Source organism: Argiope bruennichi, chromosome 10 (assembly GCF_947563725.1).
Source record: "Argiope bruennichi chromosome 10, qqArgBrue1.1, whole genome shotgun sequence".
In the NCBI taxonomy this organism is placed as follows: domain Eukaryota; kingdom Metazoa; phylum Arthropoda; class Arachnida; order Araneae; family Araneidae; genus Argiope; species Argiope bruennichi.
In genome coordinates, this window is record NC_079160.1 from 81,410,109 (window position 1) to 81,434,553 (window position 24,445).

The following is a 24,445-nucleotide window of genomic DNA, read 5'->3' on the forward strand; positions in this document are numbered from 1 at the left end:
ATAAAGACATTTTAAGTACCATGAAATGATAATAAAGGAAAATATTTAAAAATTGAATAATACTTTTGTATTAGAATTTTTTAAGGGAATAAGAATGGCATAAAACTTTATAAATATCTTACTGCGTTTGTTGTTGTTTTTACTTACTCTTTATTTATTTTCTTCTTGTGTTGATGCTTGAATATAATAATTAGTTGTTTTTAAATTTAAATTATATTTTCTAAAATTCATTCATGATTTTTTTAAGTGCTTAGAAAGAAAAAAGTTTTTTTACCTCCAGTTTTTGTATATTTACCTTTAGTTTTTGTATATATATTATAAGCTCTATTCATCAACTAAAAATTCCATTAGTAGTAATAGAATTTCCATATAAGAGAAACTTCTAAGACAGTATTTAATAAATATCAGTAATACACGCCGTGTTGATTACAGCATCCTTTAGAATTTCAAAAATCACAATTATGCGTAATAATTTTTAGTTATTTTTTTGATAGCTGTATGATATACTATTTCTTTTGATTAATGTATAACCTATCTTGCAAAAACATATTGAAATTGTTTATTATGAAATACTACAGAAATTCTAAGAAATAATTCTATTCGCCACAATTCCATATATTTGTTGAATCATTGTAAGAAACTAATGAAAATGGAAATTTATTGAACTTACTGTTTGTAATTGAAAGCAATATCTGCGAAATATTTCCTTCTTTCTCTGTATTTTTGATCTGTGAAACCCTGAAAAAAATCCATCTCAATTACTAAATCTACTGAAAAAAAATAAATCAGGATTTAATCTGAAATTTATTAAATTGCAAACGAACATTTTGCGAACAGTAAATCACAAATAAAAATCGTTTGAACATATCGGAACAGATATTAAAATATGGAATTGGCTGATAATAAATTAAAAATCAAAATCGTTTGCTGAAACAACGGATATTAAAAAATGGAACTGGCTAATTTCCTGGATAAATTTTAGAAGTAAAAATTCTAATTCTAAATTCTTTTATTTTTTTTCTTCCAATAGAACATTTTTTTTTTGCCTTTAATTATAAATTATACATCATTTTAAATTTTCTCCCTAGATGGTTTTTCTGTTCGTAATAATAGTCATCTAAATAATATTAGCAAAAATCAGGAAAAATTTGTAATCAAGGATTAATAATTTTGCACTATTCTTTTATACTATTCCCTTGTAAATGAAATAATCCATGAAGTGTTAAATTTTACTTTTGTTAGCCTTGGAAGCCAATCATATTGCACTTTCTAATGATAAATCATAATATCTTCTTTTTAAGAATATTTGCCTGCATAGTTAAGTTGATTTCTAAGAGTAAAAAAAAAATCAATATCCATATGTTTTTATAACTTAATTATAGCCACAAGCTATATTAAAGCAACAAAAATTTAGATTAAGTGATTTTAACATTGATTGGAATTATTGATAATCTTGATCGAGAAATATTGTATCAAATTCAATTGTATAAACAAAAAATACTCTAAACACACAGATTGAAATACAGTGGCTCAAAAAATTGAGAGTACACCTTACTTTCACTTCATAAATCCGACTTTCAATATAAATAACACATTACCGGGAAGTGCAAACTTCTTTTCATTTTTACACATAACAAATGGTTTAATTTAGAGTAAAAATATAGAAAAATCAACGAAAAATTTCTAAATTAAAAATTTTCAGAAGCATTTTAAATAAACATACGCAGAATTTTGCCTCAAAAAATTGAGAATACACCAGTGAAATTTTTGCAAAATCACGCATAGAAACAAAGTGTCACTATTAAATTGCATGTCTTTTGGCTCTTATAATAGTCTCTAAACGTCATGCTACCGATTCGACCCATTTTTGGTGGTATCTGAAGATATTTTATCCCATTCTTCTTGCACCACTTGTTTTAAATGGATTTTATTTCTAATTTTGTATTTTTGGACCACTTTTTCGAGTATGACCCACGAATATCCAATGGCAATGATGTCAGAGTATTGTGGTGGTGTTTGTAACTGTTGTTTACAATGAAAAAGACATCATATTTTGACGTTACGTGCATTTTGTTTGGGGTCGTTGTACTGCTGGAAAATGGAATTTCCATCTAAGCACAAATTTTTAACACTTTCCTTTAGATTGCTGCTACCATATGGTTCATCCAACTTGTTGCAGAAACTTTCCAAATCATAGGCAGAAGTGTAAGTGCTGAAACTGTGCTAAATGCCATTAGACAAGCTGGATATAAAAATCGCATTGTTAGATAGAAACCGTTCATCAGCTTGCAAATCCAGAAAAAGCATTTGAATTTTGCAAAAACTCATCAATTGAAGACCAATAACCTTCGGAAGAAATCTATATTTAGTAATGAAAAAAACCTCAACACTTTTGGCAGTGGCAACCATTTTACTGTATGGAGAAAGCCTAATACTGCTTTGTATCCAAAAAATGTACGTCCTATAGTTAAACATGATGGTGACTCCGTGATGATTTGAGGTTACATGGCTTCATCCGGGGTAGGAAATTTAATTTTTATAGATGGCATTATAAATGATATGGTTTACTTGGATATACTTCTCAGCAATCTAAAGAAAATTGCTAAAAATTTGAGTTTAGATGGAAATTTCATTTTTCAGTAAGACAACGACCCCAAACAGAATACACGTAACTTCAAAATATGATGTCTTTTTCATTGTAAATAGCAGTTACACACACCACCACAGTACCCCGACATCAATTCCATTGAATATTCGTGGGCCATACCCGAAAAAGTGATTCAAAAACACAAAATTAGAAACAAAATCCATTTAAAACAAGTGGTGCAAGATGAATGGGGTAAAATATCTTCAGATACCACCAAAAATGGGTCGAATCGGTAGCATGACGTTTAGAGGCCATTATAAGAGCCAAAAGACATGCAATTTAATAGTGACATTTTATTTCTATGTGTGATATTGCAAAAATTTCATTGGTGTATTCTCAATTTTTTGAGGCAAAATTCTGCGTATGTTTATTTAAAATGCTTCTGAAAATTTTTAATTTAGAAATTTTTCGTTGATTTTTCTATATTTTTACTCTAAATTAAACCATTTGTTATGTGTAAAAATGAAAACATGTTTGCACTTCCCGGTAATGTGTTATTTATATTGAAAGTCGGATTTATGAAGTGAAAGTAAGGTGTACTCTCAATTTTTTGAGCCACTGTATATTGTAATACCATTGAAGAATATTGTAAATAATAAGAAAATATATATACAGTGTCTCACAAAAGTAATGGGAAAAGTAATACAGTTTCCTTGTGCTTTACAAAAGGAAACTGTAATAAAAGAAATAAATAAACATGTACAAAATTTTTTTGGGTGTGTTTCATATTTAAAGTTAGTAACAATTATTACATAACATACATTTTGTCAAAATATTAAAATATTAATTTAATAAAAATACAGTTGTTTAGAACGGAACAAAAAATGGCTCACATAAGTGATGGGACACTTACTTTTCCATCAAATATTTATCCAAAACTTTTACTTTTTAAACGGTTTTAATATTTTGGTGGATTTTCTTTTACTTTTAAAACATGATTTAATCTTCTTGGGACGGATTCGACTCATTTTTTTGTGATTTCTGGAGTGATTTTACCCCATTCTTCTTGAAGCACCGATTTTAATTGTTGTTTTGAAGAAATGGTGTGTTTGCGAATTCTTGATTCCAATTTTTGCCCAATATTCTCTATGGGATTTAAGTCTGGAGATTGTGGTGGTGTTTTTATTGTTTCAGGACAATTATACAGCAGCCAGAGTCTAACGTTTAAAGCAGTGTGCTTGGGGTCATTGTCCTGGTAGAATTTAAAGTCGTTATGAAGGTTCAATTTTCGTGCTGAAGATTTCAAATTTTGCTTTAAAATGTCAATATACTTGTACTGATCCATTATACTGTCAATAAAAACATGTTTACCAACTCCAGCTGACGACATACACCCCCATACCATAACTCCTCCTCCACCATGTTTTACTGTTGGCACCAAGTTCTGTTTGCGAAATTCTTCCCTGGGTTTTCTCCACACCAAGATTCTACCGTCAGAACCAAATATATTAAATTTACTCTCATCAGCAAATATAACTTTATTCCAGTAATCAGAATTCTTATTTATGTTGGATTTTGGGAAAGCTAGTCTGAGTTTTCTATTCTTTTCACTTACGAGAATTTTTTCCTGGCTACTCTACCGTGATATCCAGCAGATCGAATTACCCTTCTAATAGTCTCAGGATTAACAATTATTCCATATAATGCTTGTAAATCAGCAGCAACTTTAGGAGCACTCTTTCTTGGATTTTTTTTAATATTTCGAACGATAATTCGCTTTATTCCATTGGATAGCTTTGATGGTCGGCCAGGTCTTCTTTTATCCTGAATAATATGATTCTTTTTATATCGTTTAATGATATTGAAAACTGTTGAATGCACAAGTTAACTGTTTCAGCAATTTTTCTAATAGATTTTCCACGTTCAATATGCAAATTAATAATTTTCGAATTTCAGGCGAAGTTTCTTTTCGTTTAGCATTCATGGCTGCACAAAGCTAAAAAACACAAAAATTCCAAAACAAACTGAGAGAAATACTGCAGACGACTTTATAAATTATTGCCAATTGCTTTTGAGTAAAAATAAAACCACCAAAAATATTTTTATTGCTTATTTCATACGATTTTTGTTGCATATCTAATGGTGTCCCATCACTTATATGAGCTATTTTTTGCTCCGTTCTAAACAACTGTATTTTTATTAAATTAATATTTTAATATTTTGACAAAATGTATGTTATGTAATAATTGTTACTAAATTTAAGTATGAAACACACCCACAAAAAATTTGTACATGTTTTTTTAATTTGTTTTATTACAGTTTCCTTTTGTAAAGCACAAGTGTCCCATCACTTTTGTGAGACACTGTATATTGGGTGTTGCATATATAGATAAACATGTATATATTCGATAGGCAGTTCTGTCAAATTAATATAAACCAATAATGTAATTCACATCACTTATTTAGAACATGCAACTGAAAATTCACTCTTTCAAAGCATTACAAATATATAATTAAACTGATTTTTAATAATGAAAGTTGTTCCAAAAATAAATATTAAAGCTACAATGCTTATCTTTTGATATAATATGCAAATAAGTTTGGTATTAGAAGAAAAAACAATAGAAACTATCAATAGCATTACTAGGTTTTTTTTTAGAAATCTGGCCCATATTAGCTTCCCTTCTTTTTCTTATTGCCCATATTAGTTTCAATTGTTATTTTCTTTTAGCCAATTTTTATGTACCATATAATTAATATAATAGCTTTTGTTTAGCGTATCTATATAATATGTTTGTATTTTTGTAAAAAGATTTTTTATATGCGGAATAATAAATAAAGTACTATAATCGTAGCAATATTCAATTCAGAGAGTTTGGGAAATTCCAAAGTTTTAAAATTTTATGAATGCGAAGCATTTTTTTTTTTTTTTTGGAACTGTGTCTGCTTATACTTATTGCATATCTATTTCACACGGATATAGTTATAGTCACAAGATTACATACCAAATTCATAGATTTAAATCATTCCGGTTATTAAATTTTGTGTTTATGAGCATGCGTCTATCACAGACCGACAGACGGTCCACTCTTTGACAGATTTGGCTCAAAATTTGATATGAATCTATATTTTAGGTCCACATTTTATCTAGATCTTTACTTTTTGAAATTATCGAGTTCTCCTGTATTTGAACGGACAAACTTACTCTTAACGGATTTCGTTCAAAATTGGACCAAAACATACAAATCTGACTATGTTCAAGTTGCTTTTATCAATCTTGCTCTTTACATTTTATTGTTATCGAACTCATATAAACTTGAGTGACAAACAGACGGACTTCATAGGAATGAATTTCGTTCAACGTCTGACAGAAATCTATAAATTTGATCTAAAATGTTAAACCAGAAAGTTTGATTATATAAAATGTATGTACAAGCACTTTTAATACAGTCGCATCTTTATGTGGAAATATTTAGGAAGGCTAAAAGGGTTTAGGAGGAACACTACCTCTTATTATAATAATAATTATTATTAGATCATGTAATGCTCCCTAAAAGTTCTGAATCAAATCATTAAAATATATTAAATTCAAAAAAGCATCGAATAATTACATTTATGCTAGTTCACACATTTTAATTATGGCTACCAAATCTGATTCATATACTTACGGGATGGTCAGCATCCAATTCAGATCCGTAAGATAATATATGGTTTGCAAACTTGTCCAAATCCTTAATTTTACCTGGAAACCATGGCACCGCTTCTAAAAAAAAATTACAAACGAAGGAAAAAAATGTTAGATAACATAAATAAAAGGGCGTTTTAATGAACCAATATAATTTAAAATTAATTTGAAATTAAAAAGTATATATGAGATAAAACTATTTCCTTTTCATAACATTGACAAGAAAGAAAAATAATTTTTAAGTGATATGTGGCGATTAAGTAAAATGTGCAATGTCTCGTAATAATGAAGACCAACTTGAGAAAATATTATAAAATTATTGCGATCAATCATAAAAGATAATGAAATACCCAAGTCTTAAATTTATTGAATTCTGAACACTCAAAAGAAATTCTTTATTAATTTTAGACCAAACCTAGTCATTGTACCTTGACCTTCATCCATTGGTTTTTGATGTTTTAAAGCTTCACTTATAAACATCTTTCTTGGAGTCAATATTTGTTTGGATACCATCTATGTGGGAATAGATGGTAGAAGAACTTAGTTAGCAGTTAGAACTTAGCTAGGGAAGAACTTAGCTAGCAGTTGTGTCAGCTAAATGGGTATTTTTTTCGAGCATTCGCATTCGATTTTAAAAACACATGAAGGAAATGTTTTACATTCGAAAGGCAATTATGATGAAACTACAAAATGCAAAGGAAACACATACACACACTACACGCGATTAAAAAATATACTGTTCGTTTTCGGATTCTGAAATCTTCCACGCTTTTGAGCATGCGTCTGGAGGTGTTTATTTCATCAAAAAAGGGGTAAGAGAAAATTGAAAGTAGGATATGTTTACATTTAGCAATAGGGTGAACTCAGATTATTTGCGGAATTACGAGGTTTAAAAACCTCTCATCTTTCTGTGGACCGCTCTTCAGTGAAGTACATTCTTCAAGAAGTGATAATCTTAGGATCCTGAAATGAATAGTATCCTATATTCGTATTTTTTAACAATTGCCACTGTGTTATCTCACTTGCACAATGGCTGTCATAATTCAAGCATTGACATCTTGGCTTGATTGACTCCGGCTTGCTATTACATGATTATTTTCAATTTATCAGTTTTCCAATTCTGATATAATGCCAAATACTTAATACCCAACATCTATATTTGTATAAAATGACTTTATATCACTTTCTACAGTATATGGTAAAATTCCTGGTAAAATTTTAAATTTTTTTTAAAGAATCAATAGTAATCGATTCTTTTTTTCAATTACACATTTTAGATCATAATTTCACAACAGCTAACCATTTAAACCATCATTAATTGATCATTTTCAAAAACATTTTATAGATGTTATGACACATGCCAATTTAAAATGTATCGTAATATGATCGAAATACTGACTTTTGCCTCAATGTACCACAAATTATTCGAAATTATATATATTTATTTCAATAAATAAGTTATTTGATTATATAATCATTAAAGTTTACTTGGAAAAAAATCTGATTTTGTAATATTCTCAATTCCACAGAAGAATTTTATGCGGAGACATGGTATATTGTCATACTAATGTAAGCTTTAATTGTTAGAATTTAAATTAATATTTTGCAGAAATTGAAAAGAAAATTTTTTTCTAACGATTTACATGCAAATTTTGTTTAATCTGAAATAAAGTTTGTTACCTGCTTTATCCTTATGATCCGTCGAAATAATCGTCATGTAGATGGATTTTTCCCGAATTTGGTCCATGGCCTGGTTGATATTTCCAGCCCGTGTATCACATTCAACCATGAATTCATAGCTATCATCCAGCCTCTTGGAGGATCGAGACTCGATATGATAAAGGTTGATTTTGTTGTCCTAAATGAAATAAGTTAGTTTTAACTCTACAATTCATGCATTTTATATTTTTTCAAGAATGGAATATATAACGTTTTGATCAAGTACACAAAACATGAAAAAAAAAAGCATTTGCGTACATAAAATTTCTTAAAATGAATGCTTCTTTAAATTTTAGGTTCCGAAAACCTTCATCAAAATATATTTTATATCAACTTATTATTTTGCTGAATCTTTTTAAATAGGAGTATACTGTAAAGAAAAGTTCGTTTCATAAAGAATAATACATCAGAATTTTTAAAAATAATTCCATGAGACCCAGTTTTTAACTGAAAAACTGCTGTAATCAAGGCGGAATGCAGAAATATTTGTTACAAAATTATTTTGTCTCTCTTATGAAGTCTATACAACTATGATAACGGGGGGGGGACATAAATGTGATGACACTTTTATGCCAATAGTATAACGACGAAATCCATCTTAAGTAATGAAAATTGTTGATTAGATTCCACTAAAATAAAGCTTGGATTTGCCAATTCTATAAAAAAATAAATGTTGTTCGCGTAATCCTTTTTTTTTAAACCAAAGCAACAAAAGAGGACAAAATATATGGAGCTTAAAAAAATGAAAAGAAAAACAAAACAAAGAGGCTTTGATTTGGAAGATCGGAAATGATATGACTGAAAGTTCGGAGTGTATATATGTCTTATGCAGCCGGTTTTGAATGTTCTCCAATAACTATGTGAAAATTTGTTTAAGGAGTTCCGGCTCAGGTGTTACCGACGTCATCTGATAACTTTTTAAAATTACGAGATAATCCAAAATTTTCTTAAAGTTTCACCACAATGGAATGTTAATTTAACTGAATTAAACATAAACAAAGAAACATAAATGTTATCAGTTAGAAATATGATGCAGTATTGAATATAGTTTTAAAATAATGTTGTTAATTAATTACAATCATAAACATAATAAAAACATACATACAAAACTTTAAACATAATAAAAGATTCTTTTAACATTTGTTTCTAATCACACAAGTTTTGATCATATAAATCTCGACAATAATTAATTTTATAATGATACCATTTATATCTTAAGGAATTTACACAAAAATGATTATTGGTAAGAGAAATATGTTTTGTTCGAAATAAATAAAGAGCATCAACTTAATAAGTAACCAAAAAAATCATTTAATTCATGTAATAAAGTAGAGGAATGCATAAGTCAGTGTCAGTGATAAATAATCAAAAAAAAATAATAATTGACAAAATATTAATTTTCATATAAACTGGTTTAACATTTTCAGGCTTACTGTACCATTTCACTTAATACCATTGTTTAGGAAGAAAAATATCGTACCCTGATCTTTATAAAAAGAGAAAAGAAAAAAGGTCCGAAACTGGTAAGATAAGAAAAAGAAAATTTCTCAATATATCATTAAATATCAAAATTAATAAGAAAAAATTTATCATATTCTTCGTTTTTGATTCTCCAAACGATTGATCAAGAGATGCCACGTTATTGAAATAATTAAGAAAAAAAATATTATCTTGATTTATTGTAGTGCTTAAAAGAAGAAAGTAGAGACCTTGAATACTCTGAGAGCTTCCGCCAAGGCTCCGACTTCTTCCTTGAGCGAGAAAAGGATGATCATGGTGTGAAGATTTCTCTCCACGCTTTCTTTCCTCGAGAAGCCTTCGCCATTCCGGCTCTCCTGGAATAAAAAAAAAAAAAGTAATGTAAATTCTAAGTAATTCTATGTAAATAATTTTATAACAGATTTTTCCCCCATTTTGAGATCTGGTTCATTTTTAATCTAAGAATATTTTTTTTGTGGTGCTGCAAAAACTAAAGATTTATTACATTTGTTTTTTTAACTCTTTGTGACATCTAAATATAAATCAGGTGCCGCTTATTTAAATAATTTTATTTAATAGTTAATAATGATTTTATATTTTAAGTATCCGATTACATTCGGAGGGGATTTTTCAAAACGAACAAACAAATATTTTTATATTTATAGATGTTTTTATTAATATAAGGATAAAAGAATGAATAAAAGTGAAACTATTTAAAGCTTTTGAAAAAAAAACATATTTTTATGTAAATTTTAGTTTTTATTTACAAAAACTAGAATTGTTCTAGAAAGAAAATGTTACAGTTTATTTTTAAAAAAGTAATTGTTCTAGAAAGAAAATGTTACAGTTTATTTTTAAAAAAGTAATTGTTCTAGAAAGAAAATGTTGCAGTTTATTTTTAAAAAAGTAATTGTTCTAGAAAGAAAATGTTACAGTTTATTTTTAAAAAAGTAATTGTTCTAGAAAGAAAATGTTACAGTTTATTTTTAAAAAAGTAATTGTTCTAGAAAGAAAATGTTACAGTTTTTTTTCTATTTTTCTTTGTAGCATTACATGCGCAACATAAATTAGAGTGTAACTAATTATTACCTAAGAATTATATTCAAAAATAAAATTTATATACATAATATATGAAGTTTCTATGAAATTTTGGAATTTTTCTAAACAATATTTACATTAAACAATCATAATTCTACTTCTAGAGCAATCAACATCAAATCCATAGTTCATTATATACTGGATAACATAACGAGCACTAATTATAAATTTCTTTAAGATATCTTGATTATTTTTTGAGATATGACCATACTCGTAAAAAAGAATATGTAAAAAACTTGTTCGTCAGAAAATACATGGAAAATTTTTAAATGTTTATAAATAAGCACCACTTATATGCCAATAGTTTGCTATAACTTGGCTTTTAATTGAAATAGAGACAAAATAAAGATATCACTGGAAATAGAAACGTACCTATTTTTTAAAATTAAAAAAAAAATTGCGAATTTTTATCCAAATTCATGTTTTTAAGCATGTCGGATACCTTAATTTAAGAATTATTTTTTCTAAATATAGTATTTTAATATGGAATTTTTAAAGAGTATATTTCTAGTTGAAAATAAGAAAGTTTGGAGAATTTTCAAGAATTAATAAATAAATATACTTTATATAGCATTTTAAACGTTTTTATTAAACGATATATTGAATGCTTGAGATGATGGGATTTTGTGATCGATATTTCACTCATTTCATCAACCACTAAAGTTTGAAATTTTGTACATATGTGCGTTCTCGATGATAAAACCATTTAATATTTTAGAACTTATTAGCTATTCATTAAATATATCAATTTTTAAATTCACACTAGAGGCTCTATTTAAAAACGAAAGATTGAGAAACAATTGATATCCAGATTAAAAAGTAAAAATAATTTAAATTAAAAAAATGTGTATTAATATATTGATGAAAGTTTGTTTTAAAAAATTCACATAAAATACTCTTACTGTTTAAATCTCCATATATTCAAAAAAAAATATTTGTTTTTAAAAATAACCTTGCATGAAAAAAGTATTCGTATATCATAATTTTTTTAACCAGTTTGAGTTCTCTTTGTAATATTGTAGTTTCTATATCCAAAATATATTTATGTATTTATAGAAATCAATAAAAAAAAATAAACTGCAATATAAACAAAATAATGTAAATAAAGGAAGCTATTGATTTTACAAATGTTTTCGTGTGGCTCATAAATATAATGGATGAAAGTAAGTTGAATCAGTGAAAGAATATAAATATTTCTCCTTTGTTATTTGCCAAGTGATTCCTCTAAGAAAATGAGCTCAACTGAGTCCTCTGCATTACTAAGGATAGAAAGGATTGCCACCAAATGATGCCGTAAAATATGTCGTCTCCTATTTTCCCTTTCTTTAGCACCTCTATTACTAATACAAACTTAATAACATAAAAATTATTTTTCAAGCTGTTAAAATTATGAAGCAAAATTCGTACTTACTTTATCATGATAGTTGTCCATGTCTATTCTCACTTCAGAAGCGTGTGATATTGAACTAACTGAATGCATTTTAAAAGTAGAATACTTCAATGACTGTTTGACCTTAAGATTCGATTTGATCTTTTTATTAGTTAAGGAGCTGGGAGATCTGCTCTTCTTAATTCTATAAAGCTCCATTCGAATGAGCAATTTGACCTCGCTCGTCGTTGCGCTGATATAAATCTCTTTTTATCAGCGCCCTAGACAAATCTCGAGAAATTTGGCAGGAATGAAAAGGGTACATTTTTTGTTATCTTGACTTGAATAAATTTTGATAATTTCTAGAAGTTATATTGCGCTTCTTGTTTTTGTGAAAACTGTATTTAAGTATCAAAATGCTTTGCTTATTATTTGTCTTAATATAAAAATTTAGTAATGTGCCAATGGTTAGCAATTCTAAAAATCCAAAATACAGATTTAATTACACATGAAATTATACTGTACGCAAATAAAAAAAAACTACAATAAATTTCTCTATATTCAAAAATAGCCAAAAGGAAATGAATTTAAAATTTAATGCAAAGCATAAGAAAAAAGCAAAGAGAGACAAATAACTGCCCATATGATAAAAACTGTCAAAATCGCATGTAGTCAAAATATTATTCAATAAAAATATTAAGGACAAAAATTGTTGTTATTAAAAAAATAATTTATTGTTTGATAATTTTTCTTCGCATTTGTTCTTTACGTTCGAAGTATTTCTCAAAATGAACTATTACACAATTCTTGAACTTCATTCCCCGAATCTTATTTTGGACTCATGAAGTATTAAAATAAAACCGAAAGCATCAGAAAAAAATATAATGAAGAAAATAGTCAAATAACTCCTCATATGATAAAAATTGTCAAAGTCGCATACAGATAAAATGTTATTTAATAAAAAATTAGCGACAAGATATGTTGCTATGCATAAAATAATTGATTGTTCGAAAATTTTACTTCGTATTTGTTCTATGCGTTGGAAATGTTCCTCAAAATGAATCATGACTCAATTCTAAAATTTGAATCAACGGAATCTTAGCTCAAGCTCATGAAGTATTAAAATTAAATGTTTGAATTACAGAAATCATGATTTTGTTCAGTTACTTGCCTTATAGGCATTTACATGTAAATTATATCAACAACAATTATATTTCTGTAAAATTTATTATGTTTAATAATAAGCAGTAAGAAAAAGAAGTCATAAAATTCTTTTCATTTTTAAAATATATAAACCATTTGAATTCGACAGAAACATCCGATAATTATTCCCAAAAATAAAAATAAGAAATAAAATCTAAATCAATCTTAAATTTTCTCTTATTGAAATATGTCTCAAAGAAACATTTTAATTGATTAGAATCAACTAGGAAAATACGTATGTTGGATTTTATAAGATACATCTAATATAAATTCTTTAACCCTCTAGGAGAGAAAAACGTTAAAAAAACACATTTTTTTAGAACTTTATCTTACAATTCTTCCATAAATCTGCTTATATTTTTTAATCAATGGTTTTGACAATTACATACTGAAGACTCTAATTATAAATAAAAAGAATTCTTTCTTTATAAGTGATTATTATCGTTTGTTATTGCTACATAATACCAAACGATTTTTCAATACATATTATTTAAGCGAAAATCATTTCGAATTTCAAGGTTTCCGTTACCTTAACGGTGTTTAACTGCAGACGATCGAATCAACTAACCTGTTTGATCCACCTTCTGCTCGGCATTCTGCAAAAACCTTCTGTTCTTCACTAAGACTTGAAAATTAGCTTTCGCTTTTTGTTTAGTATCGCTGCCATTTATATAGGGCAAATATTCTGACTTCAGATCGTCCAGCGATTGCGTCATTGCCTTGGCGGCCTTAAAGGCACAGGAAGAGGTAATTTAATCCGAAAAAGCAGGTGCTGACATTCAGATGGATTTTGAGTCGTATTTATTTATGTTTGCTTTGCTTTTTCGCAAAGAAAAATCTGTTTACCAACATGTCTATGACGTTTGTGTTTGTGACGAACAGATTGAAGAAAGAAAGGAAGAAAAATTACTATATATCGAATAAATATTTGCCATTCTCTACATCTTATTTTGATTGTTCTTTTATAAAAGCTCTATTGATTATAAAATAAATAAAATTTTGATTTCTGAATCAATAAGAAATTATTGTGCAAATAAAAACTAGATATTTTATCGTTTTGAAATATGCAATGGATTATAAATGTGAATGAAACAATCTAACCGAATTGTTAGAGAAATCTTTCTAAAACTCATAATGTTCTAGTTTCCTTATTCTTTATGTAGTTATTTTTCGTAGGAAATAAAAATAAAATTTTTAATTCAGTTTTTATATTTTATCAAATAATTAATATTGAATGTTTCTTTCAAGGTGAAATTATTTTTAAACAGAATGTTTAAGAAATTCTTATATCTACTGATTGTTAACAAAGTAACAATTGTAATGTTTTATAAAGAAGGAATAGAAGTAACGATTTTTAATAAACTACTATATAAAAAGCCTTAAAAACGCGTATGATTTTATTGAAGACTGCTTGAATGAAAATGAATAATTATGCACTTTTTTTCTAATTAATTTTTAAATCACTTTAAATCTCTGATACGCATTTTTTTTTTTTCATTTAACCAATAATTCTATATTTCTCTGTTTGCAAGGAAAAATTGTATTTGACTTTCTAAATTTCAGCATTTAGTTTAATAAGATAAGATTCTGAATACCCCTTGAATGTCATTAACTAGCTAGCAATGTGTAATAACGTTTGTAACCTAAAAATTTTATAATGTCAAGACTCTTGGTGTCATTCAGATTTTTTGAATTATTGTGAAAGCGAAATTTTACGAGACGGTGTCCCCTAAATAATGACAGGTTTTTACAAAAAAAAAAAAAAAAAAAAAAAGAGTTAATATACGGACCAACCACTAATCTCAGATCAAAATTTAGATCTGAGAAGGTATTAAATATATTCACTGATTTATAAATTTATTAATTTGTCTACTTAATTGAAAATTAGGGAAAACAGTTTCATTAAGATATATAGTTAAGACTTATTTTGAGAATATTTTTTTTAATTCTTGGTTATATTTGCTTATGGTAGTTGACTATGAATAGTTGCAGTATTAAAAAGTCAGTAAATATGCAACTTTTTGGGAATATCTCCTAATTTTTAATTAGGATGATCTATGGCTTGATTGAAGTATCAAACCATTTAAATATTAATTAATTGGCAGAAAGATAATAATGTGACATCTTTTAATTTCGTAATGACTTTAGACTCTTTTATATATATATATATATATATATATATATATATATATATATATATATATATATATATATATATATATATATATATATATATATATATATATATATATATATATATATATATATATATATATATATATATATATATATATATATATATATATATATATACATTTCTCAAAAAACAGGATGAATCAAGTTTATCCAAATTCAACAGGTAGTTATTTCTTAGGCTTTAGATGTTTATTAAGAAAGAGTGTTTCAAAAACTTAATTAGATTATTCATAAAAATTTATTGAAATGTTTAACATTTTTCTTTAATAACTTTTTATGACATTGCTACCAATCTGTAATACTCCTTTCCTGTACAATTAGTTTCATGGTAAGGAAGAGAGTTTACAGTATTGTAATGACTGGTGAATGGATGAATGAGTTGGTGGTCTTCAGCCTTTATGACAATTTGACAACACTGAGATGATTGTGGCAACAAAATGAAAGTTCTCGAATATTGGAGGATTTTGATGGTATCTCTATTAGGACTCTAACTCCAATATTTGTTCTAGATCATTCAATGTCCTGCTATAGGAGCTATAAAAGCGAAGGCGCGCAGACGAGTGGAGTAGTCAAGTGAGAACACTTGGAGTGTTATGTCCATTGAACTTTCTCGGAATACTTTGCACTTTGTGGTTTCATACTGATTTACTACTTCTGTGCTGTTCTTGTGTACATTTCAGCTACGTTTTTCTATTGTGTTTTCGTGTAGAATAAAGCGTCTTATCTCTTACGGAGCGAGTTCGACTTTTCACCGTACTCCCTCCGTTCAGATTTTTCCCCGTAACAATATTATTGCTCAAAAGCTGTTTGTATACCATCTTAAAATTCACAAATTCATTAAATTTTTTTACTGATTCTTATTTTATTTCACCCTATTCTTTAGAATTTTTATACTATTTTTTAAAATTTATAATACAACTGCCGAGATATTATAAACGTTTCAGTTCATTGGAACGTCCAATCAATTTTTAAAAAATCATCTTTAATTGAAATAAATAATTTTTTTCAGCATTATTTAATTTTCAAGACTTGCTTACATATTTCTATTTCAAATATAATGGAGGTATCTTGCTTTTCATGTTATTTTATTGACATAATTTTATGAGATTGTTGATTTGATTTAGAAATGACAACAAAATAGTTTTATAACGATACAAATGGTAAGATAAATATTACTTTTTAACAAGATTCTTTCTGCAAATTAAGAGATGTTTGAAATTTTTGTGTAAAAATGCAACGACTGATTCTATTAAATCAAACATAAAAATCAGAATAAGGCCTAAAATATTATATTGTCACAATGTTTCGAACTAGAGGCTTGAAATCTTTTCTCCGTAAAATTTTTTAACAGAACGTTAAACGAAACTTTCTCTCATCAGCCTTAAGGAAAAAAATAATTCTTGAAGATAGATTTGATTGAATTTATTTCATTTAATATAATGTCCTTTTAAAAAAAATTAAACAAGAGCTATTTTCAAACAGACCTAGTAATTCTTCGCGGGAATTGCTAATGATTATGATATACTTAAGACTTCCATTTTAAACTAATGTAAAAAAAACTTTGAGTATTGCTTATTAAATGATAGTTTGTAATTTTTAAGTCATTTTCTTATTTTTTAAGTCATGGTTTTGTCATTTCATAGGTTTCAAAATCCACTATACCTAAATCGTATACATTCCGTATCTGTCCCTATGAACGATGACAAAAATAAATAAATAAATAAAACTAAAAAGAATAAGAAGAAAAAAATTCGTTTTGTATCTTCATCTCCAAGTTCGATCAATGTTTTCATAACTATCCTTTATGTGATAATTAGATAATTATGTAATAAGTAGATAATTATAAAACGATAATCTTTTTTTTTTGCTAATAATTATTTGCATATTATTTTTTATAGAAAAAGGATGATTCTTTTAAATTACTAATTTCTAAAACTACATTAAAATTTAATTCAAGAGGTAATTTTTGCCTTTTATAAAGTTACAAGCATTATAAACTCGTAAAAGTGTGCATGTAACATATGCTTATTACTGTTTCCGTGGCACAGCTGAAATAATTTCGAAAGTTGACGCCAATGGCATGAAAAAAACACCTTTTAATTTTTCTGCGTCACTAGATATGTGTTTATCTTTACACCTCACAAATACGCATTTGATACGTACGTCGACACATAGTATTGTAAAATATTTCTGCATATGAAGATGAATGTTTGTTTATATGCATATCTACTATTGTTGTCCAATTTTGATATAATTTGACACACATTCGTTTCAAAACAACTGAAAATTGCCTTTCATTCTTCAAATGCCAAAATTTAATTAAAATATGTTAATAAAAAACAAGAAATTGTTTATTTATTTATTTATCTATTTTTTGTATTTTAAGCTGTATCTTCCAAAAACTATTATCTGACAAAAATAATTTTTGCATAGTCTTAAGACTATGAAAAAAAAAACGCTGTTCTTATTGTCCAATTTTAATCCGTACACATGTTCCTTTAATTTTAATAATTAATTTATTTAATTGATGCTACCTATAACAATATGCTTATAACTATAAAGAAATGTAAACTAAATCCATTGTACCATTAAAAAAAATAAAGTCAAAAATTTGCTTTCTTCAGACGTTTTTGCTGAAGTAGGATTTTCATTTCCGTTTTTATTTCGTAGTATAAAGACTTTTTAATAATGGATTATAATGTAATAGTGGACAAATAAATTTATTTTAGCAGTTTTTTTTTTTTTTTCATCGTACAGAAATTCTTGATTTCATTCTCAATTTCACATACCACAAGCATAGAAAACCTTTTTTTTTTTTTTCCATATTTCCAACTAGCAACCTTCGACGATCAGCTGATTCCGTAAAAATATTGACTTTTTTTAATTTCAATTAAATCTGCTGTGCAGAACTAGAACTATGAATAACTAAATACTTTTAACCATCAAATTATGATAGACAATAAAGCCATGTTAGTTTCTAAACCTAACAATTGCTCTTTAAAACTAATTCTCCCCAAATAACCGAAGAAATTCCAAAACAACTAAATTCCAAGACGTCAGACTATCATTAAAAACTGAGTTGTTCGAGTAGTCCATTTATTAATTGTACATTGTTTTTAGCAGTATTGTGTGTCTTACTTTCTTATTTCTCTTGTAAAGTGAGCGTACAATAAGGAGATTTTTCCTTCCTTAACTTTTAATTAATAGATTAAATAGGAAGATAGGTGGAAATTAAAATAATTTGAGTTTTCTTGCATCAATGAAAAGTTACATTAAAAATTAAACAAAAAATGTTTAAAATACAGAGGGAGAAGGAGAGATTACACGGCAACCAAATTGTCATCATTAAAAAGAAAAAAATTTGAAATTTAAAATGGTATCTTTACAATGAATCTTTTAATTAATATTCAGTGATAAATTTTTATTCTATTAATTTTACCCTAAAATTAAGAACTTTTTACTTTAAATAGATTTTGCTTAATTATGCTAACCTTAAAAAGTTGAATGAAATTGATGTTTAAATTTCATTGATTTCTAATAGCTGAATGCACTCATATTTTCACCATTTTCAACCTGGAGAGAGTGTACTCTTTTAGATGTTATAGTATAAAAAATGTTAATGTGTTTTGAGTTGGGCATCGGTGCATAGCAGAAATATCAAAAATATATAATTAATTTACCGACCTAGTTTAAAATTTGATCATAGATTTGCAATTCTGTAGAAAGACTACACATCAGATTTCTTCTGCCTAGCTTGTTATAATTTTGTATTATCATTTTCGTAAACATAAAGCAAAAGAAATAATCTATCCATTGATTTTATCTAAAATTAGATACAAGATATAATTTTATAATTAATTATATACAGGGTAATCAAGAAATAACAGGAGGTTTTCGGAGCCCTGTAGCGTGTTATGCACTGGACGAAATATAACAAAATTTGGCCACCATATATGGTTTGCGGTTTCGATTTATCAAAAAAATGTACCATAAAACGCCGATATGAGAAATCCTGGCGCTGCAAGCACATAATGTGTGAAAAAATAACACATAACTGCCAATGGAAACAGTAAATAGCAACACACCAAATACCAATGAAAATCGTTTATTATACCAACTTGCAAATTTGGTTCAAGGTGACTACCAATCTGTTGTTCAAATAATTGCATGCGGTACATGAGGTTTTCGATGGTGGCTCGCAGTATATCGGCATTAATTCGTCTGACATGTAACGTTATTTGATCTTTTAAAATATTAATGTCAGGAACATGTTCTTGATACACAACGCCTTTCAAGTAGCCCTAGAAGCAGAAACCGTCCTCGGCCTGGTTGCACACTAAGAATTCCTGTTGTTTCAAATCTTTCAACCATTCTTCGTAAGTTAGTTATGGTCATCGGTCCTCTACTAACTGTTTTCACCGCCGGTATTCACGAAGGGTAGCATTGGCATTTTCATGTCGCTGATAAAACAGATTGACTAATAAGGCACGTTCACGTAGTGACAATGACATTGACGGGCGAATTCTTGCAGAATGACTTTGAATTCCCGCAAAACATTTTATCCTCGATATCGTGTCACAAAGTGCAGGTAAATGCAAATTACATAATGAAATTTTCGATCGCAGCGCAAAATTTTCCTTACCGGCGGGGTTTTTTTTTTTTTTTTTTTTTTTTGTACTTTTTTTTCCCTTGACAATCGAAGCCGCATACTTTAATGTGTATGGTGGCCAAATTTTGTTATATTTCGTCTACATAACACGCTACAGGGCTCCGAACACCACCTGTTATTTCTTGATCACCCTGTATATTACAACCATGATGCAAAATATATTGGAGGTAATTCACTCATCTAACATGCCCGGTTTTTGAATCATAGGGTTCAAACACGCTCAAACAGACACATCGACAAAATCCTTTAAAGATTTTGATCCAAAATTTGATATAAAATCCAAGATATCAAGATTACATATTTCATTTTTCTAGATCGTTTCGGAGTTGAGTTGCAGCGTTCACATACTCACGAATAGACAGACAGTTAGACAGTTAACACGTTCCCTTATTTTATCTGAAATTCGGCATAGAATAACAATTATAATTATAGAATTGAGAGGGGCGAGACTCTTTATAATTTCATTATGAAATAGATGAAAACAATAGACGAGTTTCAGGAACAATTATTTAATTATTTTCTAAGTTCCACATTTCACAAGACAAAACAAACACGAACGCGAAAATACATGACACTCACTTCGAATACCATCTAATAATGACCCCCAAGAAGGATCATGGGAAATATACCTTGATGCTAATAAGGTAACGCTATCTATTGTATCAAAAGAGAAGGTAGTAGAATTTTGTAACCGCTACAGAACCAAATTCCGAATTTTAATTATGTTACTTGATGTGTTGTAAGGTATCCTGTTCTCTTGCAGTCAAATGGATATTACCTTACCTTCACCCCTCACTTCAGACCCTCGGGGGGGGGGGCACCTCGAAATGAGGATGAGATGCTTCCGGCATGGTGGTTGGATCTCGCCACCCTGGAGGGTACACTAATAGGTGGGGGATCTGACTCCCCCCATCGATGACGGGACGTACTTCCTTCGGGGAGGGTTGTACCGTGGCCGGTGACGGCCCTTAGGACTCAACCACAGTTCCCGCCAATTGCTGTTGCGGCGGTCCGGTCATTCAGTTCTATGGTTTAAATCCGTGTGCCTTAGGGCGGGTCGGAGAGTTAGAAGGTTGACTTACCTTACCTTCAAATAAATTTTATTCAAAATTTGATAAAAAATCAGGTATTTTGATGTAAATACAGAGTATTAGATTCAGGAGCAGGTATATATGACTCAAAAAAAATTTCGGAGGGAAAGGTAGAAAATTGTAAAACATAATGACTGAATTAAATCTCGAAGTCTAAATTTACGTATCAATTGCAGCATTTCCTCGTTGCTTTTCAACGAACAAGAAAATTCAAAGACTAAACTAAGCACTTAAAAATGACATAATTTTAAGCTGTTTAAAAAAATATGACACACGCATGCACACGACCTTCTATTCATCACTTCGAATAGGAAATATATCCTGCTTTTGACCTTCATTTCATATTCTTACATAACATGCCGGACAAACTGAACAACTTTTAAATCGACCGAAGCCAACAGAAATTTCCATTCATCACCAAATTTTCATGGAAAAATTGCTTTGAACGAAGCAAATAACTGAAATAAAAATCTCAAACAAATGGTAACTGTTTAAGCAATTGAATCCAGCTATAATTTTAGATTCAACGTTTTGGCAAATAGAAGCCTCTATAGTCACGAGGCAGAACGCATATGATCGCTAAAACAGGAAACCATAAGGTTGTTAAGGCTATGTTCTTGAATATTCTGTTTTCCAAATGCGTCTGCTTAATAAATGAGATTAAATGATGTTGAATTTGATCCAGTCCGGATTTTTTTTTTTTTTTCATTTAAGCCGGTTAGGAAATTTAGCCTTTCTAAATGCCGGGATTGATGGAATTAATAGCATTCTGTTCGAATTCCAGAAACAGGGAAAATATTACTGGCTCCAATATTTGTTGGAATTAGGATTTTGTCATAATTTCGTCTAATAAGAGTTTTTTTTTTTCTGTTTAAAAAACATTCTCTTTGAAGTTAAAGATTACTTCTAAACACTAACGGCTCGCATTAGTAATTTTATTCAACAAATAATTTCTAACAAAGGAAACGAATGGTACTTTTAAAAAAATGTGTTTCTCGTGGGGAAGTATCAAAGTAGGGAAGAAACCCTAAAATACCAAACGAGAGAAAGCGAAAGATTAAAAAAAAAATTCAAAAAGATTGAATTTAGCTTTGGATATGAGGATACATTTGAAAGTATGTCGTATTTGAATTACAAAAGTTATGACCAAGCTGCTATAATATCTTGATCCAGAACGATCAAATAAGAGAGTAGCATTGCAAAACAATTCTTTTATTTACAGCCTTATATATGTACACAAAAATTCTTGTTCCCATCTAGGTTAATATTATTTACAAAATTCACACAACAGTTGAAAGTTTATCATGAAATAGTTCCTGGATCAATTTGGAAAATAAACCCACACACACAAAAAAAAAACCCTCTCTAACGGGTTGTTAGCTCAAAACGGCTACTCCAGAAAACCACCGATCTTTATTCTAACACAGAAACCAGAATCACGCTGAACTACTCAGAAAATAAGGAACAACTACGGATACCGACGTCTCTTCGAATTCCAATTCGACGCCTCTCACTGCTCTCCTCTCTCTCTCTCTGACGCCGATTTTTTCATTAGTAAACTTGAGTTTCCATCACCCAGTAGCTGCTCAGCAATGTTTCCTCATTGGTCTCCAGCCGATCATCGGAATGTCTGTTAATGATCTATATTTGTAGCTGACCCTTCCTGAGAACATGTTAATTATAATCAATTCAAAGCTAACACCAGCTGAAGTCCACCTGCGTTCAACACTTAATGACAGATGTTGCTGGTAATTGATCGTTTCTTGAAGATTTGAGGATTCTCTTCATAAGGGAAAAAAAGTTTAACTTCTGGACGTTTTGACGTTTTCCTCCCTTAAAGACATGATGGATCTATTTGAAACGACGAGACACACATCTGTGACCCTTCACCTGGATACAAAAATGACCAGATACAATGAGCCTACTAGTGAAATGAATCCACATCTGGCGGTCCGTAGGCAAACTATGTGTGGGAAAACTGGTGACGTTACATCTGGCCGGAACGACAATTACCATGTCAGGAAAAAGGGGATCAATTTTTCATCTACACTTAAATTCTTTACAAACGTGTTTCGATTCCAAAAGCATACTATTGGATAACTTGAAATTTAATCAATTCCTCTTTAAACTTTAGATTTTAATTGAAATGGTAGAGAATTAGAAAAGTGTCGAACATGTGGCTCTTAAAATCATGCATGATTATTGAAAATTAAAGCTTATTACTAAAGGAGGTTTAAAAGCGTCGCGTCATCAAAATCTCTAAGTAGTATCAGCATATATATTTGTCAAGCATCGTCTGTAATGATGGGTTGAATTTAAAAATACTGCTGCTGATGCGAAATCCCGACACCTGGTTTAACATTTAACAGTTCATATAGTTTTTTTTTCTTTTTACTTGTGTGTATAAAAAAAACTGAGTTTGAATACTAATTGGTTCTGAAATCGTAAACTTTCAGTGTTATTACATTTTTGAATGCTTTATTGCTGCAGAAATAAATCAATTGAAGTCTGTAAGTTTCATTATATTGTAACTTCAATGAATAATAGGAAATAACAGCATTTACTTACCGCATTTTTTTTTTGTTTTTTTTTTTTGTTGTTGTTGTAATTGCAACGCACTTTTTTTTTTTTTTTTGTCAATAGATCTCTATTTGTTTCGATCTATTTTTAATGATTAGTTTTGATTTGAGTATTCGTGAAGTTTTGTAGTTCATAAAATTCCCGGCTTTTATTGTTGACTTTTGTTACTACATATTTATATCTATTGTGCGTTATAAATTTTTTTTATATCTTATATTGTCTTATGTATTTTTTATTTATTTTCTTGACCAATTTACATAATATTTACTACTTCAACTTTCGTTGATTAATATGTGACAATAAACCGAGGTATTGTTAATAGAATAATAACCCGTCTAAACTGGCACATTTTCATGTTCTTTGAGTATTACAGCATTCTTTCTTTCTGTATTTTATATTCCAGAAATTGAAAAAAGGAAAAGCAATCATTATCTGAACAATTATATAACTCAAAAGAAAATAAATAAAAATTTTGAGAAGCAAATAAACAAGCAAACAGCCTCAGTTTTATCAGGGTATGGAATGTAATCATATGATAGCCAACTAGGAAAACTGAATGCTTAAATTTAGATTTTTAATCTTGTTTGTAAGTAGATAAACTACATAAAATCAACATCTGAAGTAAAATGAATATATTTATGTTGTTGCGGACTCATATATTTCTTCTATAATATATGTTAGTAACACTTGAATTTTAAATACTTTAATTTGAATATTTAAATAATATTTCATGTTGCGTTGAATAACTTTTAGTTATAAAATTATGAAT

At 28.6% G+C, this 24,445-nt stretch overlaps 1 protein-coding gene across 3 annotated transcripts in view; it reads right to left on the bottom strand.

Annotated features, from left to right (window-relative positions):
• The window catches only part of LOC129988669 (protein henna-like), a 48,098-nt gene that overhangs the window by 11,424 nt on the left and 12,229 nt on the right, over positions 1–24,445 (bottom strand). The window contains exons 1-5 of one of the 3 annotated variants that reach the window (XM_056096940.1): positions 13,709–13,848; positions 9,701–9,826; positions 7,953–8,130; positions 6,256–6,350; positions 671–738 (exon numbers count right to left, since the gene is read on the bottom strand). In XM_056096940.1, the coding sequence (XP_055952915.1) occupies positions 671–738; positions 6,256–6,350; positions 7,953–8,130; positions 9,701–9,826; positions 13,709–13,735 (494 nt within the window). In that variant the 5' untranslated portion in view covers positions 13,736–13,848. Of the gene's footprint in view, positions 1–670; positions 739–6,255; positions 6,351–7,952; positions 8,131–9,700; positions 9,827–11,979; positions 12,131–13,708; positions 13,849–24,445 lie in introns of those variants that run through there. The other 2 variants (XM_056096938.1, XM_056096939.1) reach the window with 2 other exon arrangements.